Raw genomic sequence first — 16,769 nt, 5'->3', positions numbered from 1 at the left:
GCTCCCCTTCCTCCTTCTGAGGATGGAGGTTCCCGGTGCTGGGGCTCTGTCGCGCAGGAGATCTTATCCTGTGCGGCGCCCTGTCTTTGGGATCACCCATCCCTCCAGGGACCACTGCAGTTCGCTGCGTGATGTCACATGGTGTCCCATTGGACGTTGCTTTTATGTCACTTCTGTGTTTCTTCTCTCATTGCTTTCTTTTTCTTTCCTCTCTTTTCCCTCTCTCTCCTTTCCCACCCCCTCCCTTTCTTGTCTTCTTCCCTGTAGGCCCGAGTTTCTCATTTTTTGGGGAGGGATGTTTTTTGATGCCCAATGGCGACCATAAAAGTTTTGTCTTATAATGTTAGAGGCTTGAACACGGTGTATAAGCGCCACCAGGTGTACCGGGAACTGCAACGTGAATCTTGCTCTACTGCGTTTCTGCAGGAAACCTATCTCGCCCATTTCACACATGTCAAATTATTTTCTCCATACTACCCGACCTGGTTCTACAGCCTCTCCCCCTCTAACAAGGCGAAAGGTGTCGCTATTGGGCTTCACAAGGACACTCCTTTCCAGCTTTATAACATGCTTGTTGATCATAATTGCCGTTATCTTTTTTCGAAGGGTTCAATTGGCAACACCGGCTGCACTCTAGCTAACATTTACGCACCGAATCAGGCTCAGTCCACTTTTCTACACACAACGCTTTTGGAGATGGCGAGGTTTGCTGAAGGTCTCTTGGATTGTTGCTGGTGACATCAAAATGGTTCTAGAACCTGTTCTTGACACCTCAAAGGGCCACTCTAATATTTAAACAGATAGCGCGGATTAAAAACTGTTACATACCCTTCAATTCGTTGATGTCTGGCGCATTTTACATCCTAAAGCTGCTGACTTCTCCCACTTTTCCAAAACCCATAGTTGTTATTCCAGGATTGATAACATTTTTTGAGCCACTTTCATTTACCACTTTTGTGATCCGCATCCATTGGCTGTGCATCCATCTCAGATCATGCACCTATAATGGCCACCCTGCTCCTTCCTTCTCTCCCATTCCGCTCCACCAATTGGAAGCTGAATGACTCCCTTCTCACGAACCCCGCTGATGTAGCTCTCTTATCCTCTGCTCTTACCCAATATTTTCTTGACAATACCACTGAGAGTGCATCTCCATCCCTGGTGTGGGAAACCCACAAAGCCACCATGAGGGGTAAGCTAATGGAGTTGGGGGCTCGGAAGAAGCAGGAGCAGGGCCAATTGATTGCTGAACAGCTTACCCTGGTTGCGGATCTGGAAAAGTCACACAAATTGTCCCTACATATTTCCCACTTGCAGGCCTTAACGGAAGCTAGAGAGTCCCTGCACTCCTTACTTGACAAAGCTACTAAGCGCAAATTTCACTTTATCGCTCATAAACGCTATGAGTGGGGTGATAAGCCCGGTAGAATGCTTGCCAGATCTCTTAGAGCCCAGAAATCGGCAGCTTTTGTCCAGAAGGTGAAACTCTCTTCTGGTCTCATGGTCCATTCCTCTCCTGATATTGCCAAGGCCTTTAGAGATTTTTATAGCAAACTATACCATGTAGAGGGCGACCTTTGTCATATTCCTTTGCCAAATGCATTTGGGCTTACCTTAAACGGGTTAATCTCCCCTCCCTTTCCAAACGCTCCCTGCGGAAATTGAAAGAAGACTTCTCTATTGAGGAATTCCAATTGGCACTGAAAACCAAAAAGTTGGTAAAGCCCCTGGCCCTGATGGGTATGCAGTTGCTTATTATAAAAAGTTTGCAGATGCGCTACTCCCACACCTAATCTCATATGCCAACTCCATCTCTAAATCCACCGGTTTCCGTCCAGAATCGTTAGCTGCTCACATATCCGTCCTATCTGGCAAGGACCCCACAGAATGCGGCAGTTACCGCCCTATATCCCTTCTGAACGTGGATCTTAAATTGTACTCTAAAGTTTTAGCCAACAGACTTCTGCCCCTGATCCCCTCCTGGATTTCTGCGGATCAAACCAGTTTTATTCCTGGAAGAGAGGGGAGGGATAACTCCATTCAAGCTCTCTCCTTGATTCATTTTGTCCGCACTAATTCCCAGCCCACCCTGTTCCTTTCTACTGACGCGGAAAAGGCGTTTGACAGGGTGGACTGGGACTACTTGTTGACTACCCTGCGTTTCTTTGGCCTGGGACCTAGGACTATGCAACGAATTGCAGCCTTGTATGCCCAGCCGACGGCACAGGTACGCGTTAAGGGCCTCCTAAGTACTCCCTTCCCCCTTCATAATGGCACACGGCAGGGGTGCCCTTTGTCGCCCCTGCTGTTTGCCATTTCCCTTGAACCCTTTTTATCTGCTATTAGACATTCCAATGATATCCATGGTGTCACAGTGAACCGTCAGATGCATAAATATGCAGCATATGCGGATGACATCCTTTTTTTCATCCAACAACCCCGTATTTCTTTACCTGTGCTCCTGCGAGCCTTTGCAGACTTTCGCCAGCTCTCGAACTTCAAAATCAACATGTCTAAGTCCGAAATACTAAATGTTAACCTTCCCCGTACTGTGGTTCCCTCACTAGCCCCACATTTTCCATTTCAGTGGTGTCCAGTTAAATTAAAATACCTGGGTATTTACTTGTGGAATAAGGGAATAATAACCGCGCTAAAGGAACAAATAAATTGGGACAGCAGCAACTTCAAGTGTGACCACACCCTAATAAATATTATACATATAAGTCGCGCTAAATATATTAGATGGAGATGTGAAGTCCATAAAAGTCCAAAATTATATTATTGATAGATTCCAGGATTTACTTGACCCCTCATTTAGACTCACTGTTCCGTCATAATTACCTCCCCTTGTTGAACGCTATCAATCCTGATCTTAGGAAGTGGTCCTCCCTGCACCATTCATGGCTGGGTAGGACCAACATAGTTAAGATGAACATTCTGCCTTGTATTTTATTTTTCTTCCAAATGTTGCCGCTGGGTGTGCCTATTGGTCTTTTTACTATTTTGCAGTCTTTGATCTCAAGTTACATTTGGCAGGGCAGGCGCCCCAGGATTGCCAGGACGACGGTTTTTCATCCAAAGCGTTCTGGGGGACTTGCACTCCCTAGTATCAGGGACTATTTCCGAGCGGTCTCACTTACCCGTGTGGCTGACTTATGGGTACAATTGGAATATGACTTATGTGGAGGGGACCTGTCTGCTGTGCCATGGATCCCGGTGTCCGCCAGGGCCCTCTCTCCAACCCCTTCTCCCCTGACCTTTTCTACTTTGTCTGTCTGGGATTCCCTTCATAAAAAGTTTTCCTGAAACTACAATTCTCCCCTCTGCCTCTGTTGAACCCTAACCACTTTATGCCTGGATCTTTGGATGCTGGATTTAAAAGTTGGTCTCCTAAGACTCCTCTCTTGTTACACCACTTAGTCCACTCCAATACTCTGAAACCCTTATGCCACATCTTGGGCTCACGATCTGCAACGGTCATGAACCACTGGAGATACAGGCAGTTGAGCACATTCCTTGCTTCTCTTCCCCGTCCATTGCGTGACTCCAAGGATTTGAATCCCGTTGAAGCTATATTCTACCCTCGGGATCCCCCTCTTCACTCCATGTCACAGTTCTACAAAGCCCTTATCTCCTTGCAGGGTCAGCCCTACACGGACTTTATACATAAGTGGGAACTGGATATTGGCTCTCAGATCTCGGATGCTCGGAAAGGACAAAGTACTTGCCTTAGCCAATATTTCTTCTATTTCCACCAAGGTGGCGGAATCTAATTACAAGCTATTGTCCAGATGGTATTACACCCCGAGGAAATGACACAATATTTCTCCGGCCATCTCCCCGTTATGTTGGAGGGGATGTGGAGATACCGCTTCACACGCACACATCTGGTGGTTCTGTTCCAAGATCCAGCCATTCTGGCTAGAAATTATCCGACTCATTCAAGTCATCACGGAAGACGCCATTCCATTCGACCCTTGGGTTGTCCTTCTACACGGAACTACCGCACCACTATCCAAGTATAAACGCTCAATGATTCCCCATATGCTCAATGCCGCTAAAGCCCTGATCCCTACCTACTGGGGCACATCCACCATTCCCACAATGCACCAATGGCTACTGAAGGTAGACATGACATACCAATTGGAAGAACTTACCTTCATAGCCCAAGACAAATTGGACCGTTTTCATTCCACCTGGTATCCCTGGTCCTCCTTCAAATCCACTTCATCCTATGTTGCTTTGCTCACTTAAGACATTTCTTCTGGTTCACCGCATTCTGATGCTAGCATTATTGATTGAGGTTTTTCTTATATGGACTTGATGTATCCCGAGGCCTACCCCCCCCCCCTCTTCCCCTCGCCTTTTGCCCCTTCTTTCTTTGCTGTTCTTTTCTTCTTCTCTCCCTTATGTTCTTCTTTATTCTCTCGTATTTCTCTAGGCTCTTTCCGATATGGGTATGGTTATGTATAGTATTGTGCTCTAGATATGCCCTCCCAGATTTATTTGTACCGTGCTTATCTGGCCGTAAGTCTTCTGTTTTTTTGTTTTTTTTTTCTTCTCCTTTTTTGATTCTGTGTATATGGCATATGCTGGAAACTTTCATGCACTTCATGCTTTAGTTCCATGTTTTTTTCCTATATCTCATGTCGGATTGTATTGTAATTGTTTTGTCTTTGTTTCTTTAAATTTTCAATAAAAAGAAATTAAACAAAAAAAAAAAAAAACTCAGTTTCACTGTCACTGTTTTCCGGTTCGTCTAAAAGGGCTTTTGCGCAAAAAGACAGCTTTTTGGATCCCATGGTCATTTTCTGTGGACCTAACTCTAATTTCTATGAGTCTCCAACAATGGAAGCACATGCATTTAAATGGACAGGTGTAGGTTGTAGACAGGTGTATCTTATGCATGTATTTGCAAATTTGAGCAACTAAACCCCTGTTTGTAACGCATACTGTTGGACAGGTCAATTCGGTTGGTCACAGGCTGGTTTGGTAAGTTGAGCTTTAAAATGTCTTTATATATTTATATTTGTTTGTGCTAACTGTAGAACTATATTTTTGCATACGAGTGTTACGTGTGTTTACTAGACCATATATTACTATTGTATATATCACATAATCTGATTTTTTCAACCACTTTGCATTTAGTGTTTTCAAGCTAATTTAAACCCTGGAAGTGTCCACAATAACACCCAATTTGGATGATTGTTGCATTTATTAGAGAAGGGAATAATATTAAATATGTGTGTTATTTAAGCTAAAAGATTGAACAGTGGTAGAGACTTGGTATAGTCTTGTGCAATATATTTTTTTTTTAGTTTTTAGGAAGAGTCCATTTTCAAGATCCCACCGGAGAAGAAGTATATTTTAATGAGAGAGGAGATATGTGCACGTTGTATCATATTTACAGTTTTGGAATAAATGTTGATTTTAGATATGTAGATGTACATATAGGAAGTTACAATACATCTTCTCCTGATGGAAAGGAACTTGTGTTTGATGAATTACCACCAATATGGAAATATGGTGAGGTTTGTATTTTCACTTGACTACTAATTCCTACATACAGTAGATGTGTTAAGTAGCGTAGGAGGTTACTGCTAATTCCCTCTAACATACCTATTGACCTATTACCAAGACGGCCTGCAATATTGGGTAAAAGGGCAGGAGGTAGGAAGGAATGGGCAAGCTTTAGTTATTTTAGAAAGTATTAGAGTTTTCATGTCAGCTGCAATGAAAAACACAATTAGAAAAAAGTATTATAACTGGTGTGGTATACCAGAAGCCCCCCAAAAGTGACAGATTGAAGCAGGGTGTTATATAACAATATACTTTCATAATAGTGAATTTGGGTACCGCAGAATTTTTTTTTTCTGTTTTTGCTGCATCCCTCTGCTACACACAGTGACAAAAGTTACAGGAAAAAAAGTATTATAACTGGTGTGATATTCCAGTGGCCCCCCACAACAACAGATTGAAGCGGAGTGTTAAATCTATAATAATAAAATCCAAGTGTCTCTGCATCCTGTCCCTATGGGATTGCGCTACTGCACAAGTGCCCCACAGACAGCCATTGGAAGTGCAGAAACTTCGCCCTACCCTACTTCAGTCAGCCAGGGCAGGACTAATACTAATACTAATAAATACATTCAATCACATACATTCATTCTGCGGTATGATGCCTGATGTGTTGTGCGGAGTAAGGGTACCCCGAGCCATCACATCATGCATGACGCCGCAATACCCCTGAAGCATGAAACTAAATAACATTGTCTATACGTTATGTTACTCAAACTGAATCAATACTGTAACATTTCAAAAAAACAACAGGTGTGATGGGGGGGGGTGGGAGAGAGGGGTAAGGGGAGGGGAATGAAATCACAGGCCCGAAGCTTTATTGAATGGACAAAGACACACAAGGGAGAGTGGGGGAAGGGGAAATCTTCAGACCTCCTCTTCCTCCATGAGATCCATCAGGTTATAGTCTCTGAGCAGACTGTGAACCAGTCTGCGACAGTCCTCAATGGACATCCTCTCCCTCTGGTGGATAAGGTGCTTTCTGGCGCACCATAAAGCGTCCTTAAAGCAACACAACACCCGCCAGGCGTTGTCAATGTCCTCCTGTGTAAAAGTACCATGAAAAAGTCCATTCAGCACAGCAAAATGTGTGATGGCAGTCTGTGAAACAAAGTCTTTAAGTTCAGGTTCCAAGGCCCTCTACCTTTTACTGCCCACTGGGTGAATTTTCTGATGGCCGTCAAGCATGTAACCAGTGGCACCCGTGTAGATTTGGTTTTACCGCCACGGATTGCATGTGGGCCTGCCTCTTCTTTTCCTCTTCCTACTCCATCCTCCCTCTCCTCCTCAGCTGACTGCTCATTCTCCACTGCTACCATCTCTTCTGCTGCGCCGTCCAAGATCCCCAAAACCTATTTGACATGCCAGGTTAGACGTTGCCATGATGTGCTGCATCTGTTGTGCCTGGAAACCAAGAGCCACACTGGTCCTGCACACCTTTCAGATTTGAGTTCACAGGCAGATCAGTGGCTAATACCACTCAATTTGACAGTTGGTAAAGTGGTGTGCGACAATGGTGCCAATCTGCTGGTATCAGGGCAAAATTACACATGTGCCATGCATGGCACACATCCTGAACTTGGTTGTGCAGTGATTCGTTGTCAAGTACCCTGGGGTCCAGGATGTCTTGCGGCAGGCCAGAAAAATCTCTGGCCATTTCAGAAGATTTTACACAGTCATGGCTTGCCTTGCTGACATTCAGCGGCTACACAACCTGCCCGTCAGACGTCTTATTTGTGACTGCCCGACGAGATGGAACTCAACCTTGTATATGCTTGATAGGCTGCTCCAGCAGAAAGTTGCACTTAACGACTACCTGTACGAACTCTGCGGCAGGACAAGTTCTGGGGAGCTTGTTTTTTTTCACCGTGCCAGTGGCTGCTTATGCACGATGCATGTAGACTTCTGAGGCCATTTGATGAGATCACCAAACTTGTAAGTCGCAGCCAGGGCGCCATCAGTGACATCGTACCTTACGCCTTCTTTTTGGAGCATGCATTGCGTCGTGTCACTTATTTTTCCTGTGAATGCCTAATGTAACTCCAGCCACAGAATACAAAGTTCTTTGCTGTCAGGTGAACACCTGTCAGCTAATTTTTGAGGCCTGTAATGGCCGACACTTATTTATCCTGTGAATGCCTAATGTACCTCCAGCCAAAGAATACAAAGTTCTTTGCTGTCAGGTGAACGCCTGTCCTCTAATTTTTGGGGCCTGTAATGGCCGACACCTATTTATCCTGTGAATGCCTAATGTACCTCCAGCCACAGAATACAAAGTTCTTTATTGTCAGGTGTCGCCTGTCGGCTAATTTTTGGGGCCTGTAATGGCCGACACTTATTTATCCTGTAAATGCCTAATGTACCTCCAGCCACAGAATACAAAGTTCTTTGCTGTCATGTGAACACATGTCAGCTAATTTTTGGGGCCTGTAATGGCCGACACTTATTTATCCTGTGAATGCCTAATGTACCTCCAGCCACAGAATACAAAACTCTTTGCTGTCAGGTGAATGCCTGTGGACTAATTTTTGGGGCCTGTAATGGCCGACACCTATTTATCCTGTGAATGCCTAATGTACCTCCAGCCACAGAATACAAAGATCTTTGCTGCCAGGTGAACGTCTGTCCGCTAATTTTTGTGGCCTGTAATGGCCGACACTTATTTATCCTGTGAATGCCTAATGTACCTCCAGCCACAGAATACAAAGTTTTTTGCTGTCAGGTTAACGCCTGTCGGCTAATTTTTGGGGCCTGTACTGGTCGACACTTACTTCTTTATCCTGTGAATGCCTATTTTTTCAGACTGAAATTGAAAATCAATGGGTCTCTTAACATTCCGCTAAATTGTGGAACGGATGCGGACCCGTTTTACAGACGTGTGAATGGACCCTATATGTATTTGACATGTATTTACTGGCTGCTGTCAGTTCTGGCTGATTGAGGCGAGCTATTACACTAAAACCCAGCAATATTACAAAAAACAAAATACACGTTATAACTAGGGATGGCCTTGCGGCTCGCCCAGTGGTCGCGGCAAACTTTGCTCGTTCGTAACCTGCCGATTTTGCGAACATATGGCGTTGTTCGTGGCAGCCATATTAGTTTACATTGGGTTGAACTTTGACCCTTGACACAGCCATCAGGTGGAACGGGACAGCCAATTGAAACATTTCAGCACATGGACATACACCCTACCTTAAAAATAGACCTGACCTTGTGGCCAATTCACATTCTGCTTTTTGTCAGTGTAGGGAGAGGTTGGCTGTGTGCACCAGGGACAGATTGTCAGTGACACAAATCGCTCTGTTAAGGTCCACAAAAATCCTTTTAAGGGCTGGTATTTGGTATAGGTGTACTGTCTCTTTTGTCAGTGTAGCGAGAGGCTTGCTGTGTGCACCAGGGACATATTCTCAGTGACACAAATCGTTCTGTTAAGGTCCACAAAAGTCCTTTTAAGGACTGGTATTTGGTATAGGTGTACTATTCTTTTGTGTGCAGTGCAAAAAGGGGTGTAATACACGTATAATATACTTTCTATTATAGAAAGCATATTATAGTGGATTGGTATTGTGCACTGTGCAGCATTGTGACTGGTGTGTTGAGCGTTTCTGCAGCAATACTACAAACAGTGAAAAAAGCACTTTTAAAAAAGTATTATAACTGGTGTGATAGACCAGTGGCCCCCAATACCACATATTGAAGTGGGGTGTTATCTGAGTATACTTTTATAAGTGTATTTGTGTCCTGCAAAAATATTGCCTCTTTTGTTGCGTTAACTCTGCTAAACACAGTGCCAAACTTACTGGCCAATTTTTTGTACAACTTGTGTGATAGACCAGTAGCCCCCCAATACCACATATTTAAGTGGGTGTTATTTAACAGTATACTTTTATAACAGTGTATTTTAGTCCTACAAAAATTTGGCCTATTTTGCTGCGTTAACTGTGCTACACACAGTGACAACAGTTACTGGCCAATTTTTTGTAGAACTGGTGTGATAGACAAGTGGCCCCCCAATACCACATATTGAAGTGGGGTGTTATCTGAGTATACTTTTATAAGTGTATTTGTGTCCTGCAAAAATATTGCTTCTTTTGCTGTGTTAACTCTGCTACACACAGTGCCAAACTCACTGGCCAATTTTTTGTACAACTGGTATGATAGACCAGTGGCCCCCCAATACCACATATTGAAGTGGGGTGTTATCTGAGTATACTTTCATAAGTGTATTTGTGTCCTGCAAGCAATATTGCCTCTTTTGCTGCGTTAACTCTGCTACACACAGTGCCAAACTCACTGGCCAATTTTTTTTTTGTACAACTGGTGTGATAAACCAGTGGCCCCCAAATACCACATATTGAAGAGGGGTGTTATCTAAGTATACTTTTATAAGTGTATTTGTGTCCTGCAACTGTATTGCCTCTTTTGCTGCGTTAACTCTGCTACACACAGTGCCAAACTTACTGACCAATTTTTTGTACAACTGGTGTGATAGACCAGTGGCCCCCCAATACCACATATTGAAGTGGGGTGTTATTTAACAGTATACTTTTATAACAGTGTATTTTAGTCCTGCAAAAATGTGGCCTCTTTTGCTGAGTTAACTGTGCTACACACAGTGACAACAGTTACTGGCCAATTTTTTGTAGAACTGGTGTGATAAACCAGTGGCCCCCCAATACCACAGATTGAAGCGGGGTGTTTTATACCTTATTCCACATATACCATGCTTCTCTAGAGACTTTTGTCACAGGGTAATTTAAAAATTGACAGAGGAAGAGGCAGGCCCTTACGCAGGGGTGGTAGGGGTAGGGCAGGAGTAGTAGGCCGGAGCCAAAGTGTGAAGTTTCAGAAGTTGCTTTCGATTACGTCAAAGGATGCACAAGACTTGGTTGAGTAGCTCACTCAGCCTTCCTCTTCTGCACCCTCCTCATCCTCTCTATCTGCACCCTCTTCACTCTCTGCTGTGTGCACCCCCAAAGACACCACCACCAACACCACCAACACCACCACCATATACCCTCCGCTTGAGTCACTGGAAATATTTTCTGATCCATCACAAGACATTTTGTGATGCGCAGCCATTGTTGGCATCGGATCAGGAAGAGGAGGTAGCAACAGCCGCCACTCAGCAGTCTGACGACAGTACCCAGGTCAGCCCAAGGAGGTTGGTCCCCGCTGTTTCTGCCTACTCCGAGAACTCGAATGTTAGTGGTGGTAAAGGTGACGTGGATGATGACGTGTCTATGGACGTCACATGGGTGGCCACAAGAGAGGAAGAGGAGGGGAGTTCAGAGGGAGAGACAGACCAGCAGATAGGGAGGAGAAGCAGGCGGAACTTGAATTGCACAGGAGGGACAAAGCAGACTGCAAATGTATCAGGAGCGAGCCATCAACCATGTACAGTCACATCTGGCGCTCCCGGACGCCGACACATGGCTCCGCAGTGTGGGCTTTTTTTAATGTGTCCGCTGCTGACAATAGTGTTACCATCTGCAGCCTTTGCAGTCAACGCATAAGTTGCGGTAAGCCCAACACTCACCTATAAACGACCGCCTTAAGAAGGCACCTGAACTCCCATCACTGAGCCCAGTGGGGGCAACGCCGTTAGAGCCCAAAAAGCCACACTCCAGGCTCTCACCGTCCAGCCTCTTCTCCTTCTCCTATCTCCTCACAATTGTCCTCCACTCATGCCCATGTCCTCTGTCATGCCGTCCTCACGTTGTTCTGGAAAAAGGCAGGCTTCCGTGGCCTAAATGTTGGAGCGTAAAAAAATAATGACGCCGGATAACCCTCTTGCCCAACGTTTGACTGCTTTCTTGTTGGAACTGATAGCCCGCCAACTACTGCCATATAAACTGGTAGACTCAGAGGCCTTTCGGAAATTTGTGTCCATTGTAACACCACAATGGAAGGTCCCAGGCAGGAAATATGTTTTGCAGGAGGGCATTCCAGAGCTGTATGGCCATGTTCAGCGGCAAGTGAATGTATCTCTGGCACACAGTGTCGGTGCCAAGATACATCTAATCACAGACACATGGTCTAGCAAACACGGGCAGGGAAGGTATATAACTTTTACTGCCCACTGGGTGAACCTTCTGATGGCTGTCAAGTATGTAACCCGTGGCATCTGTGTAGATTTGATTTTACCGCCACGGATTGCATGCAGGCCTGCCTCTTCTTCTCCTCCTCCTACTCCATCCTCCCTTTCCTCCTCAGCTGACTCCTCCTTTTCTCCTGCTACCGTCTCTTCCGCTGCACCACTCAAGATCCCCAGAACCTATTCCACATGCCAGCTGAGACGTTGCCATGCTGCGCTGCGTCTGTTGTGCCTGGAAGCCAAGAGCCACACTGGTCCTGCACTCCTTTCAGCTTTGCTTTCACAGGGAGATCAGTGGCTGACACCGCTCAATTATTACAGTTGGTAAAGTGGTGTGCGACAACGGTGCCAATCTGCTGAGCGCGCTGAAAAAGGGCAAAATTACACACATGCCATGCATAAGACAAGTCCTGTTGCCAAATACCCTGGGGTCCAGGACATCTTGCGGCAGGCCAGGAAAATGTCGGGCCATTTCAGAAGATCTTACACAGCCATGGCTCACCTTGCTGACATTCAGTGGTGACACAACCTGCCCACCAGGCATCTTATTTGTGACTGCCCCACGTGATGGAACTCAACGTTGCATATACTTGATAGGCTGCTCCAGCAGAAATGTGCAGTTAACGACTTCCTGTACGAACCCTGCGGCAGGACAGGTTCTGGGGAGCTTGGGATTTTTTCCCTATCGCCAGTGGCTGATCATGCACGATACATGCAGACTTCTGCGGCCATTTGATGAGATCACCAAACTGGTCAGTCATGGCCAGGGCGCCATCAGTGACATCGTACCTTACGCTTTCTTTCTGGAGCGTACATTGCGTCATGTCATTGATCAAGCCGTCGAGGAGCAGGAGCAGGAAGATGAGGAAGTCGCAATGTTTGTAGGAAATTCCCAGGGGGTGCTACTCTATCTGAGACAAGTCAACAACAGGAGTCTGAAGAGGGGGCAGATGAGGAGGAGCAAGAAGAGCATGCTTTAAACCCCTTCTGGGATCCCTGGTGTTGTCCATGGATGGGGGGAGGAGAACGAGGACGACACTATCCTGGATGATGAGCTGGAGCCAGGTCACTACACCATGTCCAGTTTAGTGCGATGGGGTCCTTCATGCTCCAGTGTTTTAAGGAGGACCCCCATACAAAAGTATAAAGGGCAAGGACCAGTACTGGGTGGCAACAAACATAAAATACAAACAATACAAATACTGGGTGGTACAAACAAAAAATGGTGGAAATGTTACCACCATCACAGAGGGCGGTCAGAATGCAGCACTTCCAGGCCTTGCTGCAAGAAATGCTGCATTCTGCTTTTGCGTGCGCTGGCAGAGGAATTTCCAGTCACAGAGAGACAGTTGCGGGTAGCAATCCAACAGCTCCTGCAAGAAGAGGGCGGTTTGAAGATGTGTTGGTCACTTCAGATATGAGATCCTTCTTTCAGCCAACCCATCGACAGCTGTACTCCAGATCCAGCATCAGGGAACGCCTAGACCGATAGGTGTCCAACAACATTGGGTTAATGGTTGATGTGAACTCTCTGAGGAGTGAAGAACCACTGGACTACTGGGTGGGCAGGCTTGACCTCTGGCCAGAGCTTGCACAATTTGCAATGGAACTGTTGGCTTGCCCCCCCGCCCAGTGTTCTGTCCGAAAGGACGTTCAGTGCAGCAGGGGGGATCGGGACCGATTAGCGCACTCGCCTAGCTCATGACAGTGTTGACTACCTTGCATTTCTAAAAAATTAATGAGGCATGGATCTCTGAGGAATTCAACACATGTGACAAGTAGACCATGTTGTTACGCTCAGCGCTCCGGGCCCCCTGCTGGCCTCGAAGCGCTCACAGCGCACCGGGACTCTTAGATCTAAAGGACCAGTGCACAGGTGATTGGTACCTGGCCCAGACTGGTTATTAAGGGTTAAGGTTTGTGAAAGGCAGTGCTGACTTAATTAGGCTTCACCTGTGCACTGCTCATTAATACCTTCTCCTCACACAGCTTCCTGCCGGATCTTTGTGCCTTGTGCCTCTGTGAAAGCGTTCCCTTCTGTGTTTGTTTGCTTTGCCTGTTGCCGAATCCTTGCTACCGACATCTCGCCTTTGAACCTCTGCCGCCTGCCCTGACCTCTGCTACGTCCGACTACGCTCTTGCCTACTCCTTGTGTACCACGCCATATCAGCTGCCAGAGAGATCGAGTTGTTACTAGGGGACACGACCTGGTAGTTACCGCCGCAGCAAATCCATCCCGCCTTGCGGCGGGCTCTGGTGAAGACCAGTAACTGCTTAGAACCGGTCCTCTAGTACAACCCGCGCCATCGTCTCTCTGGTCCAGAGGATCCACTACCAGTCCTGCCGGTTCGTGACAGTAAGATCCGGCCATGGATCCCGCTGATGTTCCGTTGCCAAGCCTAGCGGACCTCACCACCGTTGTGGCCCAGCAAGGTCAACAGTTGGCTCAGCTGACCGCTATGTTTCAGCAGTTCCTGCCAACTCAGCAACAGCCAGCTCCTCCGTCAGCATCTGCTGCACCTCCCACACAAGCAGTTGCCACCAGGTCCAGAATCCGCTTGTCTCTGCCAGACAAGTACGACGGAGATCCTAAATTATGCCGAGGGTTCCTGTCTCAGTGCTCTCTTCACCTCGAGCTACTGTCTGACCAGTTTCCGTCTGAGGGAGCCAAGGTAGCCTTCATCCTCAGTCTGCTTTCCGGGAGGGCCCTGGCCTGGGCTACACCATTTTGGGACCGCGCTGATCCAGTCACCGCATCTGTCCAGAATTTTTGTCAGGAGTTTCGTAACGTATTCGAGGAACCTGCCCGAGTTACCTCCGCAGAGACTGCCTTGCTAAACTCGTCCCAAGGAACTTCTACCGTGGGTGATTATGCCATCCAGTTCCGTACCCTTGCCTCCGAGCTGAACTGGAACAATGAAGCTCTTTGTGCCACTTTTAAGAAGGGACTCAATAGTGACATTAAGGACATCCTTGCTGCACGTGACCTGCCTACTACACTGAGTAACCTCATCTTGCTGGCCACCAGGATCGATAAACGTTTCTCCGAGAGACAAGAGGAACTCCATCTTGAAAAGGAAAGAGCTCGTCCTAAACGCTACCCTCGTCTGGCCCCTGTGTTCCAGCGTCCACCTCAACCTGTCTCTGGGTCTTCCATTGTGGAGGCCATGCAGGTGGACCGGTCTCGCCTGACCCCGCAAGAACGAAGCCGTCGTAGAGACGAGAACCTGTGTTTATACTGCGCTAGTACCGAGCACTTCCTTAAGGATTGTCCTCTTCGTCCCCAACGTTCGGGAAACGCTCGCACCTAGTGAATGTGGGAGATGCATTACTAGGTGTGGATTCTTCCTCTCCATGTCTCATCATACCCGTGCAGTTGTTCCTGTCGTCCAAGTCTTTTTTTTCTGCTGCAGCCTTCTTGGACTCCGGCTCAGCCGGCAACTTCATTCACGCCTCCTTGGTCGACAAGTACCGAATTCCTATAATTCGTCTTCCCAAGCCGATCCTCATTTCTACGGTCAACGGGGAGAGACTCTCTGCTACGGTACAATACCGCACCCAGCCTCTGCGGATGGACATTGGGGTGTTTCACACAGAGACTCTGGAATTTTTTGTTCTTCCCTTTTGCTCTTCCGAACTCCTGCTGGGTCTACCGTGGTTGCAACGCCATTGTCCTGTCCTGAATTGGTCCACCGGTGAGATTTTGCGATGGGGTTCCTCCTGCTCTGACCGGTGTCTCAAGCCTGCTCCTATCAAACGGGACCCACTAATTCCTCCGCCACCAGGTCTCCCCAAGACTTACCACCGTTTTGCGGATGTCTTCTGTAAAAAGCAAGCTGAGACTCTTCCTCCTCACAGGCCTTATGATTGTCCTATTGACCTATTACCTGGCTCTACTCCACCTCGAGGCAGAATTTATCCTCTCTCACCTCCAGAGACTCAGGCCATGTCAAACTATGTACGTGAGAACTTACAGAGAGGGTTTATTAGGAAGTCTTCTTCCCCTGCTGGAGCCGTTTTTTTCTTTGTGTCTAAAAAGGATGGTTCGCTCCGCCCCTGCATTGACTATAGAGGACTCAATAAAATTACCATTAAAAACCGTTACCCACTGCCTCTGATCTCTGAGTTGTTTGACCGTCTCCGAGGAGCCAAGATTTTCACCAAGCTGGATCTCCGCGGGGCCTACAACCTGATCCGCATTCGAAAGGGAGACGAGTGGAAGACTGCTTTTAACACCAGGGACGGTCATTTTGAATACTTAGTGATGCCCTTTGGGCTCTGTAACGCCCCTGCAGTCTTCCAGGAGTTCGTGAACGACATCTTCCGGGACCTTCTTTACACTTGTGTAATAGTATACCTGGATGACATCCTTATTTTTTCCTCTAATTTGGAGCAACACCGAGTCCATGTCCAACAAGTTCTCACCCGTCTCAGGAGTAATCGCCTCTATGCCAAGATTGAGAAGTGTCTGTTTGAGCGTTCCTCCTTGCCCTTCCTGGGATATATCATCTCTGCCCAAGGACTTCAAATGGATCCTGCCAAGCTCTCAGCGGTTCTGGACTGGCCACGCCCCTCTGGCCTCCGAGCCATACAGAGGTTCCTGGGTTTCGCCAACTACTACAGACAATTTATTCCTCATTATTCCACCCTGGTGGCCCCCATCGTGGCCTTGACTAGAAAAGGTGCAAATCCCAAAACCTGGCCTCCTCACGCTGAAGAGGCCTTCCAGTCCCTGAAAGCCGCCTTTGCTTCTGCACCTGTTCTGTCCCGGCCAGATTCTTCCAAGCCATTCTATCTGGAAGTGGATGCATCCTCAGTGGGAGCCGGAGCTGTGCTAACTCAGAAGTCATCCAGAGGCAAGACCATAACTTGTGGCTTCTTCTCTAAAACCTTTTCCTCCGCCGAGAAGAATTACTCTATTGGGGACAGAGAACTGCTGGCAATTAAATTAGCCTTGGAGGAATGGAGACATCTTCTCGAGGGTGCTCCTCACCCTGTGATCATCTTTACGGACCACAAGAACCTAGCCTACCTCCAGTCAGCTCAAAGACTAAATCCCCGCCAAGCCCGTTGGTCCATCTTCTTCGCCCGC

The 16,769-nt window shown here is 47.0% G+C and overlaps 1 protein-coding gene across 1 annotated transcript in view; it reads left to right on the top strand.

Moving 5' to 3' along the window:
* Nucleotides 1–3,479: 3,479 nt before the first annotated feature.
* The window catches only part of LOC309565239 (vomeronasal type-2 receptor 26-like), a gene marked incomplete at both ends in the record, with an annotated part of 91,764 nt that continues 78,474 nt past the window's right edge, over nt 3,480–16,769 (top strand). Inside the window, one exon of the mRNA XM_082270101.1 lies at nt 3,480–3,720. Coding sequence (XP_082126227.1) covers nt 3,480–3,720 — 241 coding nt within the window. The remainder of the gene's footprint in view (nt 3,721–16,769) is intronic.

Source organism: Pelophylax lessonae, assembly GCF_965119305.1.
Source record: "Pelophylax lessonae genome assembly, chromosome: 1".
NCBI lineage: Eukaryota > Metazoa > Chordata > Amphibia > Anura > Ranidae > Pelophylax > Pelophylax lessonae.
The sequence above is the reverse complement of the archived record's forward strand: the minus strand, read 5'-3'. Positions and strand labels throughout refer to the sequence as shown.